General features: G+C 46.2%; 1 protein-coding gene across 1 annotated transcript in view; it reads left to right on the top strand.

Annotated features, from left to right (window-relative positions):
- The window catches only part of SUN1 (Sad1 and UNC84 domain containing 1), a 45145-nt gene extending 37605 nt beyond the window's left edge, over positions 1–7540 (top strand). Inside the window, exons 19-22 of the mRNA XM_065412583.1 lie at positions 364–479; positions 3872–4039; positions 4757–4849; positions 5645–7540. Coding sequence (XP_065268655.1) covers positions 364–479; positions 3872–4039; positions 4757–4849; positions 5645–5758 — 491 coding nt within the window. The 3' untranslated portion in view covers positions 5759–7540. The remainder of the gene's footprint in view (positions 1–363; positions 480–3871; positions 4040–4756; positions 4850–5644) is intronic.
- Positions 7541–18315: the final 10775 nt, after the last annotated feature.

Below are 18315 nucleotides of genomic sequence, written 5' to 3'. Positions count from 1 at the left end.
TATGAACATGAACTTACTGAGAGAGTACATACCTGTTCAGTTTTTTAAACTTCTTTTTCAAAAATACATTTTCATTTCAAACTGAAAATAGTACTTATTTTCTGAGAAATATGCTACTATTTGAAAAGAGGGGTACAGCTGCCTTAATGTAAAACTCTATTTAATCTGGGGATAGGACGCTTGCATTAAAATAACAGTGCTTAAAGGAAAGTTACTAGAATTTGACAGGATTTGAATACTTGTTTGAAAAAAATCATTGGCATGTTCAATTTGGAAAAGTATTTTACTGAAAGCAAGACTAGTTACCTGATGAAAAATGAAACACTTCATTATTTGTGTTTTAACCTGACTTTTCTTTTGGAGGTGGCAGCATTCTGAGTACTCGCTGTTCTGAGACCTACGAGACCAAAACAGCTCTAATTAGTCTCTTTGGAATTCCTTTGTGGTATTTCTCTCAGTCTCCCAGAGTGGTAATCCAGGTAATTAAAAGTAGAATATACCTAAAATCCTGTTGTTTGTATTTCTGTAGCACCAAGTCATGGATTAGGACCCCATTGTGCTATGAAAGTTGTGTTTTAAAGCTACACTGTCAAGAAACATTGGATACCAGAATTTTTCTTGAAATGGAAGATGCACCTGGAACTTCATTTTTTCTGAGAATAGAGCCCAGTGCAGAGAGCCTACACAAGGCCTAGTCACCATTTAAATCATACTTAAGCCTTATTTGGAAGATTTAAATGTGACTAAAGTGGTGCATAGGCCTTGTCCAGAGGGCCAGCCCAAGGAGAATTCACCCTATAAATGAGAGAAATAAGCACAGGCCAAGGCCTGTCATTAGTGGTTTTGGACACCTCCGTTTTTTGGTTGTCTAGCTTAAAACATCTGAAGGAAGGCCTGGTTTTCAGAAATTTTCTGGGCACACATCCTATGAAATTTACGCCTCTTTAGGAAGAATCAATTTCAGCACCAAAGATCACTAATCACTCGTGACAATATTGGCTCTAACTTTTATGTAGAACCCCAACTGCTAGGGAGGAGTACAAAAGAATAGTGGGAACAAAGTCAGAAAGGGTAAGGCACAAAATTAGTTGCACCTAATAAGGGACATAAGGCAATAAGAAGAGGTGTTTTTTAAATACATTAGGAGCAGTAGAAAGACTAAGGAAAGTGTAGATCCTCTACTTAGTGAGGAAAGAGAGCTAATAACTGATAACATCAAGAAGGTTGAGGTGTTTAATACCTATTTTGTTTGTCTTCACAAAAAAGTCAAAGGTGACCAGATACTCACCACAATATTAACAAGGGGAAAGGAACACAGACCAAAATAGGGAAAGAACAGGTTAAAGAATATTTAAGTTAGATGTATTCAAGTAAGCACCTCAACTCAAAAATTCATGATAGATTACCTAAGGAACTAGCTAAAGCAATCTTTGAACTGTTGTTCGTTATCTTGGAGAACTCATAGAGGACAGGTGAGGTCCCAGAAGTCTGGAGAAGGGCAAACATAGCACCTGTCTTTTTAAAAAAGATAACAAAGAGAACCCTAGGAATTATAGATCAGTCAGCCTAACTTCAAAACTAGAAAGATACTGGAACAAATTATTAAACAATCAATTTGTAAGCACCTAGAGGATAATAGGATTATAAGGAATAGTTAGTATGGATTTGTCAAGAACAAATCACACCAAACCAACCTAATTTCTTTCTTCTACAGGTTTTCTGGCCTAGTGGATTGGGGGGGGGGAGGGCGCGGGGGAAAGCACTAGACATGATGTATCTTGATTTTTAGTAAGGCTTTTGATGCTGTCCCGCAGGACATTCTCATAATCAAACTAGGGAAATGTGGTATAGATTAATTTACCATAAACAAGGTGCACAACTGGTTGTAAAACAGAGTTATCCTCAATGGTTCACTGTCAAATTGGGAGGGCGTATCTTGAAGAGTTCCACAGGGGTCAGTCCTGAATCCAGTACTATTCAATGTTTTCATTTTAATGACTTGGCTAATGGGATGGAGAATATGCTTGTAAACTTTGCAGATGACACCAAGCTTGGGAGGGTTGCAAGCGTTTTGGAGGCTAGAACTAGAATTCAGAAGAACCTTGACAATTTGGAGAATTGATCTGAATTCATTAAGATGAAATTCAGTAAAGATAAGTGCAAAGACCTTCACTTAGGAAGGAAAAATCACATGCAGAGCTACAAAATGGGGAATAATTGGCTAGGTGGTATTGCTGAAAAGGATCTGGGGGTTATAGTAGACCACAAATTGAATATAAACCTACAATGTGATGCAGTTGCAAAAAAAGCCAATATCATTCTGGGGTGTATTAACAGGAGTGTTATATTTAAGACACAGGAGGTAATTGTCTTGCTCTACTTAGCACTGGTGAAGCCTCAGCTGGAGTATTGTCGTATTCTGGATGCCACGCTTTAGGAAAGATGTGGACAAATTGAAGAGTCCAGAGGAAAGCAACAAAAATTATCAAAGGTTTAGAAAACCTGACCTGTGAGGAAAGGTTAAAAAACCTGGACATGTTTAGCTTTGAGAAACGAAGACTGATGGGGGACCCAATGAGTCTTCAAATGTGTTAAGGGCTGATATAAAGAGGACTATGGTCAATTGTTCTCTATGTCCAGTGATGGTAGGACAAGATATAATTGACTTAATCTGCAGCATGAAAAATTTAGGTTTGATATTAGGAACTAGAAGGGTAGTTAAGCTCTAGAAGAGGCTTCCCTGGAAAATTGTGGAATCCCCATAATTCATTTTTTAAGAACAGGTTGGACAACCTCCTGTCAAGGATGCTCTAGATTTGCTTGTTCCTGCCTCAGTATAGCGGGCTGGACTTGATGACTTCTTGAGGTCCCTTCCAGCCCTACATTTCTATGATTCTATCAACAAAAATTGCTCTTGGCTTCCTCTTAACTTATGCATACTTACAGGCATATTGTATGACAATAATGCTATCTGGGGGTATAATTTAACTGTCAAAGTTGGTTTATTCACATATTCAGTGCTGTCCTTTATGTCTAACGTCTAACTTGTTTCAGACTACTTTGAATACATAATATTAGGGGTTCTCTCCCCCCCCCCCCCCCAAAGGTGAGGAGTAACTTGTAACTTGTATTGTCAGCCTCTTGCACCAGAACACCAAGTACTAGCCACTGCAAAATGTTTGAGAATAAAACATTCTTTCATTACTGAAAATACATATCTGGTAGTTGTTTTCTATCTTTCTGTACAGTGAATAATTTAAATCATACCTATAGTGCATGGTCTCTCAAATTTTTAAATCAAGAAAATGTCCATTCAACTATTGTAGAAAAATGAGAATTGATACTTTTACATTAATGCTGATATTGCAGAGGAGAAATATCCTGCTTCTTGCAAACAATGTTTTTTGATCTGGTAATTTACCCAAACTGTCTGAAATAGACATAATTGTTTTTCATGTAACAGGGTACAAAGTATAATCAGTGGAACTCCTTGCCTGAGGAGGTTGTGAAGGCTAGGACTATAACAGCGTTTAAAAGAGAACTGGATAAATTCATGGCGGTTAAGTCCATTAATGGCTATTAGCCAGGATGGGTAAGGAATGGTGTCCCTAGCCTCTGTGTGTCAGAGGGTGGAGATGGATGGCAGGAGAGAGATCACTTGATCATTACCTGTTAGGTTCACTCCCTCTGGGGCACCTGGCATTGGCCACTGTCGGTAGACAGGATACTGGGCTAGATGGACCTTTGGTCTGACCCAGTACGGCCGTTCTTATGGTATAACCTAATGAAACTAAACTTTAATAACTCAAAATTCATTAGAATGTTTTACCAATATGTTCAATATTTATTTTCTCCCCCACCCCCTCTTTAGCCTGACATGTATCCAGGAAACTGCTGGGCATTCAAAGGATCACAGGGATACCTTGTAGTTAGACTTTCTATGATGATCTACCCAGCAGCCTTTACATTAGAACATATACCAAAATCTCTTTCACCGACAGGAAATATCACAAGTGCTCCTAAGGATTTCTCAGTATATGTAAGTCTTTCTCTGGTAAAGTTAAGGTACTAAATGTTTTTGCTCTGTTTGGATAATTTGAGTAGAACTGTTCACAATTTTAAATTGTTATTAGTGTAAAACAGCCCTCTATTTTAATATTTACATTTATTGCTCTTAAATTTACCCCCTTTTGTAGAGTTTTGAGATCTATGAATGAGAAATAATGTATAAAAGCTAAGTATTGTTTTTAAAAATTCTAATGCTTCTGTTTTACTCATCTAGTTTACAGAGAAGTGCATTAAAGTAAAGTAATCAAAACTTATTAAACTTGTGTGATGATTATCTAAAGTGATCTTTAAGTCCAAGCACTTTATGCCTTCATAAAAGGAATGGATCGTAATCCTTTCAGGCACTGTCACATAACAGTAGTCTACAGCTGTATGGCACAGTCATGGTCCATTTTGACCTCCTGGAAACTTTGTTTTTATTTCCAGTTGACATGAAATATGTAAAATAATGAGCATTGGTACCCATCCCAGTCTTCTTCAATCCCACCCTTTCCTGGTCCCACCTTTTCTTTCATTCTTGTTATTCCTGGACAACCTTTATTTTCTACACAATGCTAACTAGTGGTTGTACCGCCCACCCCTGTTAAGAATATGACACCCTATAACTGCAACCAAACTTAGTTTTGTCATTCTGATTATCTGAAATTTGGAAAAAAAAAAATAATCAAGGCTTAACTCTTGATGATAGGGTCTAGAAGATGAATATCAGGAAGAAGGTACCCTTCTAGGACAGTATGTCTATGATCAAGGAGGAGAGTCACTACAGATGTTTCAAGTGACGGTAAGCCCACATTAACAGAAAATATATAGCTGTTGCCAAAGCCACTTGACTTGCCTCTTGCAGTAATAGCAGTAATTTAATTTTAACACTGCTTTGATACGTTTGCTGATGCCTTTCACTACCCGTGTGCTAGTATGCAAAATGCTAGCATTCTGAAATGTGATTCTGATTTAACTCTTGCACTGATAACTGCAATAACGTAATGGAATTATTCCTGACTTGCGCCATTGCAAGTGAAGAGTCATTTTGGCATTTTTATTTTTGCCTTCCATAAAACATGCATAATGAAGAATGTCTTTCAGCACCAGAAATTTGCAATATCCATATTAAGTCAGTTGGACCACAGTTAAACTGGTCCCACCCCACAGTGGATTAGATCAGTAACTTTCACTCAGTAAAACTATAGCACTGTTCATCTGAAATTCTCTGTGACCTGGAAAGTTACTATGGCTTATTTTAAAGGTTATTTTGCTATAAAACTCTTATTCCTGCTTTCAAGCTTTTAAATAAAAGCATTAAGAATTTTTACTTCATCTAGATCTCCAGCAGAGCATGGGAAGTCAAGCAAAGACAATGAAAATTTGACAGCTTGTGTAGATTGCAAGAGACTATCCATAAATTGTGATTACCTTTTGGGTATATAACTTAACTACTTAAGCAATTAATGATGTATGTAGTGTAGTGATTTGGCTGCTACTCTTAAACAACTTGAGGTGATCAACATCAGTTGTCTACAGAGAAAAATAAAGTGGTGAGTAAAGTCTGATTCTTTTTTTTTTTTTCATGTTTTTTCAGGAGAAAAATGAAAATGCATTCCAGATAGTGGAGCTAAGAATTTTTTCTAATTGGGGCCATACAGAGTACACCTGTCTGTATCGGTTCAGAGTGCATGGAAAACCTACTGAATAAACTACTACACTACAGCTTTTTTGTTGTATATTTTCTGTTTGTATATACTGGAAAACCTAGAACACTGGAATCTTTAAAGGATGAGGATATGTGACATGTACTGCAGGATCAATACTCCTCTTCAATAAAATGCAGAAGACTGTCAGCAGAATTGTATACAAACTCATACCTGCTCTGATGCTCAGCTTGTAATTGCCAGTCAGCTTTATATTTTAATGTGTCCATTCTGAGAAAAATATTGCATGCAAACTACTCTGGTTCAAAAGCCAAGTTGGCAAACAGGTGATACTTATTTTATTACATTTGAATGTACAGTTTTTAAATAAGCTATGCTTTCTGCAGCTAGAAATCAGTTTTTAATACAGGCCCCATCTGCACACTTCTATTACCCTGGCTCCCTATGTGAAAACATATGAACACTTTTAAACACTAATAGTGGCTAATGTATGCTTTAGTTGACCATGACTTTTGAACTTGTTGCTAGGCCCAAAAGGACTTCCTGAGTAGATGCAGAATATGATACATGTTACTGTCAAGGAAAGTGAATGGAACCAAAAATAGTTTAAACATCAGAGGCATAAAAATCTTTCCTCTAACATGGAACCATGCATTAATGTAAAAGTCAGGGTTGATTTTAAACCACTACAATTATTTTAAGTTTTCTTCCTGTTTAGTTTCCTTTTGACTTAGCTTGTTAGAATAATCGCTCAGTGTACTAACATTTACTGAGCAATCTAGTAGGCTTATCTCATATACCAAGGTGAGAGTCTGGCTAATGGTCTGCAGATAAGACCAATTCAGAGCTCAAATTGCAGAGGCAAAATCTTGGTGTGCAGAAATCTCTCTTCAGCACAGGATTAATTGGGCTGGCTCACTTTACAAGTGCTGCACTGTGAAAGCACTAAGTGAAAATAGGTTCCACATCATAGACTCAACTTTTAATTTAAAAAAGCAATTCTGCAGTGAAGTAACTTGCAAAAGAGATTCACACTCAATGCCACTATATTTAGATACCATTCTTTAGACAATGTTTCAATGTTATATACCCTTAATGTGGAGGATTCATTACCCATTGAAGAATGTTAGAGCAATGACTCTTAACAGCATTATCTTACTGGATTTACTTGGAACTTGCATTGTATTAACAAACTGCATTTTGCTAACAGACTGCTTGCACAGCTCTCCCTACTTAGAGGCTCATTTTGTAATTTTATTTCTGAATGTTACTGGAAACCCTTTATAAACAAGATTCCTGAAAGACATTCATGTGGAGAAATGTATCTTACTGTTGTAATGCATTTTATTGGGTCAACTTAATTACAGGTGTGCTATGTTATATTTTTCAGAAAGATGAATGATGGTGCTGACTGGTTTTCTGAATTAGATTTCTGTATGTTGCACAATAGTCCTCAAATGTTTTAAAAAAATCTCCATAGAAAGAGTGTTTAAGTTCAGCTAGAAACAGAACCAATGGCCTATGCAGAAGAGCTAGATAAAACATGTACAGGTGTTTCATATAAGTTAAATATATAAATCAGAATTATCCTGTATAAATTGAAATTAGGAGCTGGGGTGGGAATATTTTGAATAACACTAACTTATTTTTAAAGAAGCAAGATAGGACTTTGTGCAATGTATTTTTGTAAATGCTTTTCAAAATATTTGTCTTGGTATTCTTTGCTGCCTCCAAACGGATAAGATGCTATTGAGATGTTTAAATAAAGAGTTTTAATTTTTGAAAGTGCATGTAATATTTGAAACAAGTAATAAAGTTTCTTTTCTGTATTTATGCTGAATCTGTTTGACTATTCGGGCTAAAATAACTAATGTAGGGTAACCGCTTTTAGAATAAATCCATGTTTCTACATCTTTAATGAGCAAATACATTTCAGCATAAAACTGAGGTGAAGTTCAGTCCAACTTCATTGTGAGGATATATCCCATCCATAGCTGTGGTGAGAAAGGAGGATGGTAAATGGACACAGGGCAGAGCAGTACTATATATAAATAAAAACATTTTAATATGTGGGAAATTCCTTCAGGAACTGCAGGAGGGATAATGCTAGAGAGCAATCTTCTATTTTTCACTCTCTCCCTGCTCTCCAGAAAGCTCTGCCTTTTACTTTCATTGTCTTCTGTCAAAAGGGATTTATGCATGCAGAAGAGAGGCAGACTTTGTTGATACATAAATTTCTGTCCCTTACGCCTGGTCTACACTACACAGGTCGACATAAGGCAACTTATATCGACCTAATTATGTCAGTGTCTACACTACAGCCTTCCTCCTGCTGATGTAAGTGCCTTATTACACCGACATAACTCCACCTCCATGAGCTGTAAGGTGTACTCTGGATGTACCAAAATTTGTTTCAAAACTAGTTCTAGTACCCAGAACTGTTCCTGAGAGCAAAAGCTTTAGAGTAACTCCCAAGCGTGAGACACCGCATTGTGGGAATTGAGGACTAGCTCAGCAACTGCAATACTAGTGGCTTTCTGCCCACTCTTAGAAGAAGCGATTCTAGGCTTACCTGGTTCAGATGGGCCTAGCTACTAAAGATATTGTCTGAGGTATTGCAAACAATGCTTGTAAAACACGTCCAGTGGCTATTGTGCGTAGATGCAAGGCTTTGCACAGGCACTATCAAATTACAGTATTAAAACAACAGTGCAATGTAGATAGGGCCTTTTGTGTATTCACAATTCCAGCCTTAGTGTGCAGAATCCTTTGCATTTTAACTAACACACTCTAGGTGTTGTACGACCAAATAATTCCTCACTCATTCATAAGAGCAAAACACAAAATATGCCACATCCAACCTCATAACTACTTATGGGCACTTAAATATGTGGAAAGGCACCATGCTTGTAATGGGTAGCCAATTACAAAATTTAATGGGTTTTGTTCATATATTTAAGTGAAGACTCCTGTTGTAATGAACCTTGAGAATAAAGTAGCATCTCTACATTGTCTGATGTTAGTGCAAATCGTACTGACAAATGCACTCTAAAGTATTCTGCAACTACAGGTGGAACATCCAGATTCACTTTCTGTTGTGGACTGATGGGTATCAAAGTAAACTTATGAGTCTTTAGCAGCACGCTATTGCAAATAAAAACAAGCATCTGTATGTGCAAATGTTATTTGTGAAGTGTAAAAAGTTGCACTTAGTGCTGACCCAAAACATCAAGCTGTCTGCCCCAACGAGTGGTGTCCCAATGGGCAGGTGGCATATGTGTGCATTCGGTGCAAGGAGCTCCTGGCCCTCAGAAACTGTGTATGGGCTTTGGAGACCAGGGTGGCTAAGCTGGAGGAGCTAAAGGAGACAGTGGTACATAGATGAGACTTGCTGGGACACAGTAGAACGGTCCCACCCCTGGTCTGACAGCCTCTGTGCTGTTGAGGATGAAAGCCTCAGGGAAGGAGAACATCCAACAGGAGCAGAGGGAAATGATCCAATAGTTGGTATCCTCCTTCCAGATGATGATGTGGTATTCTCTCATACCGAGGATACCTCTCTGGGGTATCAGTTATTAGGAAGAGACAGGTATTAGTATTCGATCATTAGAAACGGGATGCGATGACTGGGAGAACCACATGGTGACTTGCCTGCCTGGTGCAAAGGTTGCGCATCTCTCGAGACCTCTAGATAGGCTTATGTGTAGTGCTGGGGAGGAGCCGGTGGTCATGGTACATGGAGGTACCAACGACATAGGGAAGGATAGGAGAGAGGTCCTGGAGGCCAAATTTAGGCTGCTAGATAAGAGATTGAAGTCCAGGACCTCTAGGGTAGCATTCTCTGAAATGCTTCCAGTTCTTCTTCGAGTGCTTGCTCATATCCATTCCAGTCAGGTGTGCGCGCGCCGCGTGCACGATCGTCGGAAAACTTTTACCCTAGCAACACCCGGTGGGTCGGCTGTGGAGCCCCCTGGAGTGGCGCCCTCATGGCGCCGGATATATACCGCAGCCGACCCAGCGCCCCCTCAGTTCCTTCTTACCGCCCCTGACGGTCGTTGGAACTACGGAGCACAGCTTAGCTGGTCTCCACACTCCCTAGCGTCTAGCTTATTTCTGTAGATAGTTTAGATAGTTGTATAGTAGTTAGAGTCTTTAGATAGTTGTTATTTAGCTGGTAGCTGCTCTAAATTGTGAGCGGGGGTTAAGGGGGTTGTTCTCCCCCCTTTTTTTCCCCCCGGAGCATACCGGGCTCATGCCCAAGGCTCCTGGCTTTAAGCCGTGCGCGTCCTGCGCGAAGCCGATGCCAACAAGTGACCCGCACGCCTCCTGCTTGAAGTGCCTCGGGGAAGCCCATCACGCAGATAAGTGCCCAATCTGCAAGGCCTTCAAGCCTCGAACGAGGAAGGAGCGGGACTTTCGGCTTCGGCAGCTCCTCATGGAGGCGGCGCTCAGCCCGGATCCTCCCTCGGCGCGCCCGACCCCGGCACCGAGCGCGTCGGTGCGCAGCGCCCCAGCGGCTCCGACCGGCGCCGCGGACAAGTCCTCCCGGCACCGGCAGACTTCGGCACCGCGCCCACCTCAGGGGACTCGGCGCCGATCCCTCTCTCCAGGCCATAAGAAGGCCCGCAAGGCTCAGGACACTGCTGCCCTGAAGACGCCGGCTCCCCCTGTGCCGGGGGTAGAGCCGCGTCCGCCTTTGGACCGCCAAAAGCAGGCGGCCACACCGTCGACTCCGGCACCGAGGCCGTTGAGTCCGGTACGGACTGCTTCCCCACCTAGGCTGGTGGTGGAACCTTGTCTCCCCTCGACTCCGGAGACGTTTAATACCGCGAGGGACCTGATCGCACTCACGGAGCCGGCACCGTCGCAGCTCCCGGCACCGGTGGCTCCGCGCATTGTGCAGTCGAGAGGCAAGCCTGCACTGGTGCGCCCACCGTCTCCAACCGTGGACTCTCGGCACCGCTCCAGGTCTCGGAGCAGGTCCCGACGCCGCTCGGAGTCCCGGCGCCGACTATCACCTCGGCGCCGGTCGTACTCGCGGTCGAGGTCCTCTTCGCGGCGCCGCTCCACATCTCGGCACCGTCGCGACCGCCGGCACCGATCGGACTCGAGGCGCACCTCCCGGTACCGGTATGAGCGCCGATCGAGGGACCGCTCCCGGCACCGGGTGTCGTCGCGATCGTCGTCCCGCTCCAGATCCGGATCGCGGCACCGGCGGGGCTACCGGCACCGATCCCGATCCAGGCACCATTCTCCGGCACGCTGGGACAGATCGTCCTACGACCGGCACCGACCGGCACCGCACCAGCCGGGGACGGATGCTTCGCGTTCGGCACCGCCATGGCCGTCAAGATCCGCGTCCCACTCCTCTGAAGGGGCCTCTAGATCGGCCTACCCTCCACAGGGACAGGCGGCTTCGGCGGACTTCGGGCACTCGCAGGACATGGCAGAGGACCCTACGCAGGGACCTGCTCACTGGTCCTTTTGGACCCCATGGGCCTATCACCAAGCCCAAGGGGCCCCACCGTCTGCCTCCCGCTCGGCACGCTCTGAGCCCAGAGCCCCGGAGGCCACCATCTCCCGCCCCCCGCCAGGGGGCATGGAGGCTCCAGTGCCCACGCCGGCGCAGGCCATAGACACTGGGACGAGCGAGGCCCAGCTCCAGGAGCACCTGGAGCAAGACTTGCCTTTGGACCCCTTGCCACCGGGCGTATCCTCCTCCTCCTCGCCTGATGAGGCGGTAGCGGGGACATCCGCCATGGGTCCGCCCCCCATAGACCTCCGGGCCCACCAGGACCTGTTGCGCCGGGTGGCGCGCAATATGGACCTTCAGATGGAGGAGATCGTGGAGGTTCACGACCCGATCGTGAACATCCTTTCAGCGGACACCCCATCCAGGGTCGCGTTACCGCTGATTCGCTCCATTCAGACCAATGCCACCTCCATCTGGCAAACCCCGGCCTCTATTCCCCCCACGGCCAAGGGCGTGGAGAGGAAGTACTTTGTACCCTCCAAGGACCATGAGTACTTGTACACTCACCCTCAACCGTGCTCGCTGGTGGTCTCATCAGTAAATGCACGGGAGCGCCATGGTCAGCAGGCGGCAGCGCCGAAATCGAAGGACGCTAAGCGCTTCGATTTGTTCGGGCGCAAGGTCTATTCCGCGGGGGGGCTTCAGCTTAGGGCGGCCAACCAGCAGGCGCTCCTAAGCCGATATAGTTTTAACACCTGGTCCTCCATGGAGAAGTTCAAGGAACTGGTTCCCCAGGAATCTAGGGAAGAGTTCGGAACTTTGGTAGAGGAGGGTAAGCGGGTGGCACGCACCTCCCTACAGACCTCACTGGATATAGCCGACTCGGCCGCTAGGACCCTAGCGTCGGGTATAGCTATGAGGCGAACCTCCTGGCTCCAGGTGTCGGGCCTGCCACCTGAACTGCAGCAGACCCTCCAGGACTTGCCCTTTGAGGGTCAGGGCCTGTTTTCGGAAAAGACAGACTCGAGGCTCCAAAACCTTAAGGACTCTCGAACAATGATGCGCTCTCTGGGGATGCACGTCCCGGGTCCACAACGCAGACCCTTCAGGCCCCAGCCTCAGAGGTTCTACCCTCCCCCGCCTCGCCCGAGACAGGACTTTGCCAGGAGGCGGGGTCGAGGCGGTAGGCGACGGTCGACCGGCCCTCAACCCGGTCAGAACCAGGGCCAGCCGAGACCACCTTGAGGGCCTAGACAAGCCTTTTGAAGGTGCGGTCGAGGACGGCACCAGAACCAGCACCCAGGATTCATCTCCCCCCTTCCGGGATCGCCTTTCCCGTTTCCACCGTGCTTGGTCCCTTATAACATCAGACCGTTGGGTCCTTCGCACGGTGGAGAAGGGATACGCCCTCCAATTTTCCTCGCCCCCCCCCCTCTCACTCCCCCTCCCCGTCCCTCTTCAGGGACCCTTCTCACGAGCAACTCCTTTCACAGGAGGTTTTTGGGCTCCTCTCTATGGGAGCCATAGAGGAGGTTCCGCAGGAGTTAAGGGGCAGGGGGTTTTATTCCCGCTACTTCCTGATCCCCAAATCGAAAGGGGGTCTACGTCCCATCTTAGACCTGCGCGGACTCAACAAATTCATAGTAAAGTTGAAGTTCCGCATGGTATCATTGGGGACCATTATTCCCTCGCTGGATCCTGGAGACTGGTTCGCCGCCCTCGACATGAAGGACGCTTACTTCCATATAGCTATTTATCCGCCTCACAGGCGCTTCCTGCGATTTGTAGTGAACAAGGTGCACTACCAATTCGCAGTCCTTCCCTTCGGCTTGTCCTCGGCTCCCAGAGTGTTCACGAAATGTCTGGCAGTCGTCGCGGCATACCTTCGCCGACGAGGGGTACAGCTGTTCCCGTATTTGGACGACTGGCTGGTGCGCGGCCGCACCAGGGACCAAGTTCAAGCTCACGTCCACATGGTGACACAGACTTTCCACGAACTGGGCATTCTACTCAACAGGGAGAAGTCCACTCTGGTGCCAACACAGAGAATAGAGTTCATTGGAGCGATCCTGGACTCCAGAAGCGCACGAGCCATTCTGCCAGAAGGTCGCTTTCAGTCCATCGCACGCGTCATTCATGGACTGCGGGCATCTCCGTTCACCATCATAAGAACATGCCTTACCCTGTTGGGTCACATGGCCTCGTGCACCTACGTAACCAGCCACGCCAGACTGCGGCTTCGCCCACTGCAGGCTTGGGTGTCATCGGTGTACCGTCCTCACCGGGACGACCTGAACATGCTGGTCACGGTCCCGCCCTCGGTCTTGACCTCCCTCACCTGGTGGTTGGATCGCGCAGTGGTCTGTGCAGGAGTGCCTTTTCACGCCCCACAACCTTCCCTCCACCTGGTCACGGACGCTTCATCTCTAGGATGGGGCGCTCACCTCGGGGAGCGTCATACCCAGGGTCTGTGGTCCGCTTCCGAATTAGCCCTACACGTCAACGTCCGGGAACTGATGGCGGTGCGCCTAGCCTGCCAGGCATTCCTCAACTTCCTACAGGGCCGTTGCGTGCTGGTCCTCACCGACAACACCACGGCCATGTTTTACATCAACAAGCAAGGCGGAGCCCACTCATCGCTCCTATGCCAAGAGGCCATTCGCTTGTGGGACTTCTGCATCGCCCACTCGATCTATCTCACCGCATCATTCCTGCCTGGAGTCCAGAATACGCTGGCGGACCGTCTCAGCAGGTCCTTCCAGACGCACGAGTGGTCGATTCGCCCGGATGTCATCTATTCCGTCTTCCGGAGGTGGGGATTTCCCCAGATCGACCTATTCGCATCCCGGGCCAACAGGAAGTGCCACGCATTCTGCTCCCTTTACGGACGAGCTCCAGGCTCTCTGTCGGACGCATTCCTTCTAACGTGGAAGGGTCACCTGTTCTACGCCTTTCCCCCATTTCCGCTTGTCCACAGGGTGCTGCTCAAGATCCGCACCGACCAGGCACGAGTAATTCTAGTGGCTCCCGCTTGGCCGAGGCAGCACTGGTACACCACACTGCTAGAGCTGTCGGTTCAAGCGCCGATCACGCTCCCCTTGAGTCCGGATCTCATCTCTCAGGACCACGGCCGTCTGTGTCACCCCGACCTACAATCGCTCCACCTCACAGCGTGGATGCTCCATGGCTGAGTCAGACGGAGCAACAATGTTCGCAGTCCGTCCAGCAGATCCTGCTGGGAAGTAGGAAGCCCTCTACACGGTCCACTTACTTAGCCAAGTGGAAGCGGTTCTCCGGTTGGTGTCAGCAACGGGCTACGTCCCCCTTGCAGGCACCTATCCCTCTCATACTGGACTATCTCCTGTCACTAAGACAGCAAGGCTTGGCGGTATCTTCAATCAGGGTTCACCTCGCCGCCATTTCGGCATTCCACCCAGGAGAACTCTCGTCATCGGTCTTCTCTAACCCGATGGTCGTTAGATTCCTCAAGGGCTTGGACCGGCTGTACCCACAAATACGCCAGCCGGTTCCAACGTGGGACCTCAACCTTGTTCTCTCCAGGCTCACAGGGCCCCCGTTTGAACCATTAGCGACCTGTTCGCTCCTGTACTTATCCTGGAAGACGGCCTTCCTCGTAGCCATTACCTCAGCACGGCGTGTTTCTGAACTCAGAGCGCTGACGTCCGAGCCCCCATACACGGTGTTCCACAAGGACAAGGTGCAGCTTCGCCCCCACCCTGCCTTTCTTCCGAAGGTGGTTTCACCTTTCCACGTAAACCAGGACATCTTTCTCCCGGTCTTCCATCCAAAGCCACACGCTACTCGTCAAGACCAGCGTCTGCATTCTTTGGACGTACGCAGGGCCCTGGCTTTCTACATTGACCGTACAAAGCCGTTTAGAAAGACGACGCAACTCTTCGTTGCGGTGGCCGACCGGATGAAGGGCTCACCGGTCTCCTCACAGTGCCTGTCCTCTTGGATCACGTCCTGCATTCGTGCTTGTTACGACCTGGCCGGTGTCCCGACGCCACGCCTCACCGCTCACTCCACGAGGGCCCAGGCCTCCTCGACTGCCTTCCTGGCTCAAGTCCCGATCCAGGACATTTGTAGAGCTGCAGTGTGGTCTTCGGTGCACACGTTCGCAGCGCACTATGCGCTGGTGCAACAATCCAGAGACGATGCTGCTTTCGGGTCAGCGGTTCTGCACACAGCAATGTCTCACTCCGACCCCGCCACCTAGGTGGGGCTTGGGAGTCACCTGACTGGAATGGATATGAGCAAGCACTCGAAGAAGAAAAGACGGTTACTCACCGTTGTAACTGTTGTTCTTCGAGATGTGTTGCTCATATCCATTCCAAACCCGCCCCCCTTCCCCACTGTCGGAGTAGCCGGCAAGAAGGAACTGAGGGGGCGCTGGGTCGGCTGCGGTATATATCCGGCGCCATGAGGGCGCCACTCCAGGGGGCTCCACAGCCGACCCACCGGGTGTTGCTAGGGTAAAAGTTTTCCGACGATCGTGCACGCGGCGCGCGCACACCTGACTGGAATGGATATGAGCAACACATCTCGAAGAACAACAGTTACAACGGTGAGTAACCGTCTTTTCCCCACACACGGCTAGTTAGACAGGTAGAACTGCAGGGTCTCAATGCGTTGATGAGACGATGGTGTAGGGAGGAGCGGTTTATATTTATTAGGAATTGGGAAAATTTTGGGGAAAGGGGGAGCCTATACAGGAAGGGTGGGCTCCACCTAAACCAAAATGCAACCAGATTGCTGGCGCTTAAAATTAAAAGGGTCATAGAGACGTTTTTAAACTAAGGGCTGGGGGAAAGCCGACGGGTGCGGAGGAGCACGTGGTTTGGACATCCCTTAGGGGAGGATCTATAAATGGAAATTCTCTATGTCTTGAGGAGGAGAGGATGGAAGATGATAAAATACAGGTAGGATCTGATGAGAAACAGTCAAAAAAAAAAAAAGTCCCATTCAATTACATCATGTAATGGCAGACAGCTAAAAAGTGACAAGTTTTTAAAGTGCTTATATACCAATGCTAGAAGTCAAAATAATAAGATGGGTGAACTAGAGTGTCTCATATTAAATGAGGATATTGATATAACAGGCATAACAGAAACTTGATGGAATGAGGATAATCAATGGGACACAGTAATACCAGGGTAACAAAATATTTCTGAAGGACAGAACAGGTCGTGCTGGTGGGGGGGTGGCACTATATGTGAAATAAAGCGTAGAATCAAATGAAGTAAAAATCTGTTTACCTCTCTCCATTCTGAAAACTGACCATTTATTCCTACCCTTTGTTTCCTATCTTTTAACCAGTTACCAATCCATGAGAGAATCTTCCCTCTTATTCCACAACTACTTACTTTGCTTACCCAGTATGGCCATTCTTATGTATCCCTGCCCAAAAAAATTCAATCAGACATTACTTAAAGTACTATGCTGTTGCAACACACCAAAATGACACAACTAAACTTAAACACATAGTAATGTTGAGTAAGGAAGCTGCAGATTAAGTCAGATAAAAACATATATTTAAACTTGTCCTTTCTGTGACAACATAATTTAGCAAAATTAAGAAAATGGTGTTTGGTTGCAACTCCATTGGACTGCATTTGAACAGAAGTCCTCAAGGTTTAATTTTGGTTTTTTTTCCTTGCACAAAATTTGAGTGTGTAAAACAGTTGCCCTCTAGTGGAATAAAACTTGTTGAAACCTTTGAGAGAAACAACATAATTCCATGTTAAGCTACTCAGATCAGTAGTTGTAAAGATTAAAATACAGGTCGTGCATCAAGAAGCTTTGTATTTGCTCGTGTCCTCCACCCCATGTTCCTGCCTGGAACTTTTTAAGACTCCGTAGAGAAATACATAATTGAGCTTTATTGATCGTGTGGTAGTCTGTACTTGAGTATTCACATAACGTTGTCCAAACAACTGGGCTCAGTATAAAACCTGGGATGTGGGGGCAGATTTTTCTGTGAGTTTTCCAAAGCTGTAGTCACAAACCTAGACGGGATGTTCCTAGCACACTGCAATACTCGGCTAGTTTTTATTCCATTGATGCCTGTTCATTAGACTCCAGAATCAGTTCTTTTGACACTGGAAATCTTATGGAAGTGCCGAGTGTTAATTGTTTTTTTCAGCAATATTTAAAGTTAACTTGCAAAGAAGAAATTGTTTTTTGCTCCTAATGAGGTATAAAGAATGAACATTTTATTATTTTTTAAAAGGGAAGGGCATGAGCAGGGAACTGACGAGAGAACTAGAAATTCAGATCTCCTTTACCCTGGAAGTCTCAGGTGACTGAAGGGCTAATAAAATTAACCTCACAAAAGAGCGACAACTGAGCAACTAAGGACAGGAAGTTTTAGACAGACACTTGGCCTAAGAATCCAGTTATGTCAGCTTGGTCACCAATGTCACAGAACCTGTGAATTTTGCCATGTATATGGGCCCTGATGCCATGTATTGTGAGTTGGCTTTGAGCTAGTCCTGTTTCAAAAAGGTGACCATAGTATGAAATATTTTTTTTACCACCGGTGTGCCCTGAATTATGTATAATTTTATTAACAAAACTGTCTCCACACTGATGCCCTATTTAATTCACGACTAATACACATATTGGAGAAAGTTTGGTTTTGTAAAAGATTCAGCGTGACTTGAGATAAGGCGAGTTCACAATACACCTCTGCTCAGACCCCTAGCAAAACCAGGCTTGACGTTCCTCATATTTCTAAGGTAAAAAAAGCAGGTTAAATTAATAGCGAAGCAGAAGGGCACCCAAACAAGCAGAAGTGGGCTGGGACAGGCTCCTTTGCAGCAGCCTTAGCCTTAGCTAGCAATCCTGTCAGAGGATCCCAATCCTCCCTCCAGCTGGGATAGCTCAGCCTGGACCTCACCAAAACCATCTGCCCCTCCCAACAGCCCTCTACACCCCCCCCTTCCCTCCTCCTCGCTCCACCCACCCTTGCATCCCCCTCCTCCTCGCTCCACCCACCCTTCAGCCCACTCTCTCTACCCACCCCCTTCACTACGATTACCGCCCCACCCCCATAGCCTCCTTCCTCCCTCCCCCGCCCATCGCTGAGTCACGTGGTGTGGCGTC

Source organism: Emys orbicularis, chromosome 10, assembly GCF_028017835.1.
Source record: "Emys orbicularis isolate rEmyOrb1 chromosome 10, rEmyOrb1.hap1, whole genome shotgun sequence".
NCBI lineage: Eukaryota > Metazoa > Chordata > Testudines > Emydidae > Emys > Emys orbicularis.
This window is presented reverse-complemented; position numbering and strand designations above follow the sequence as displayed.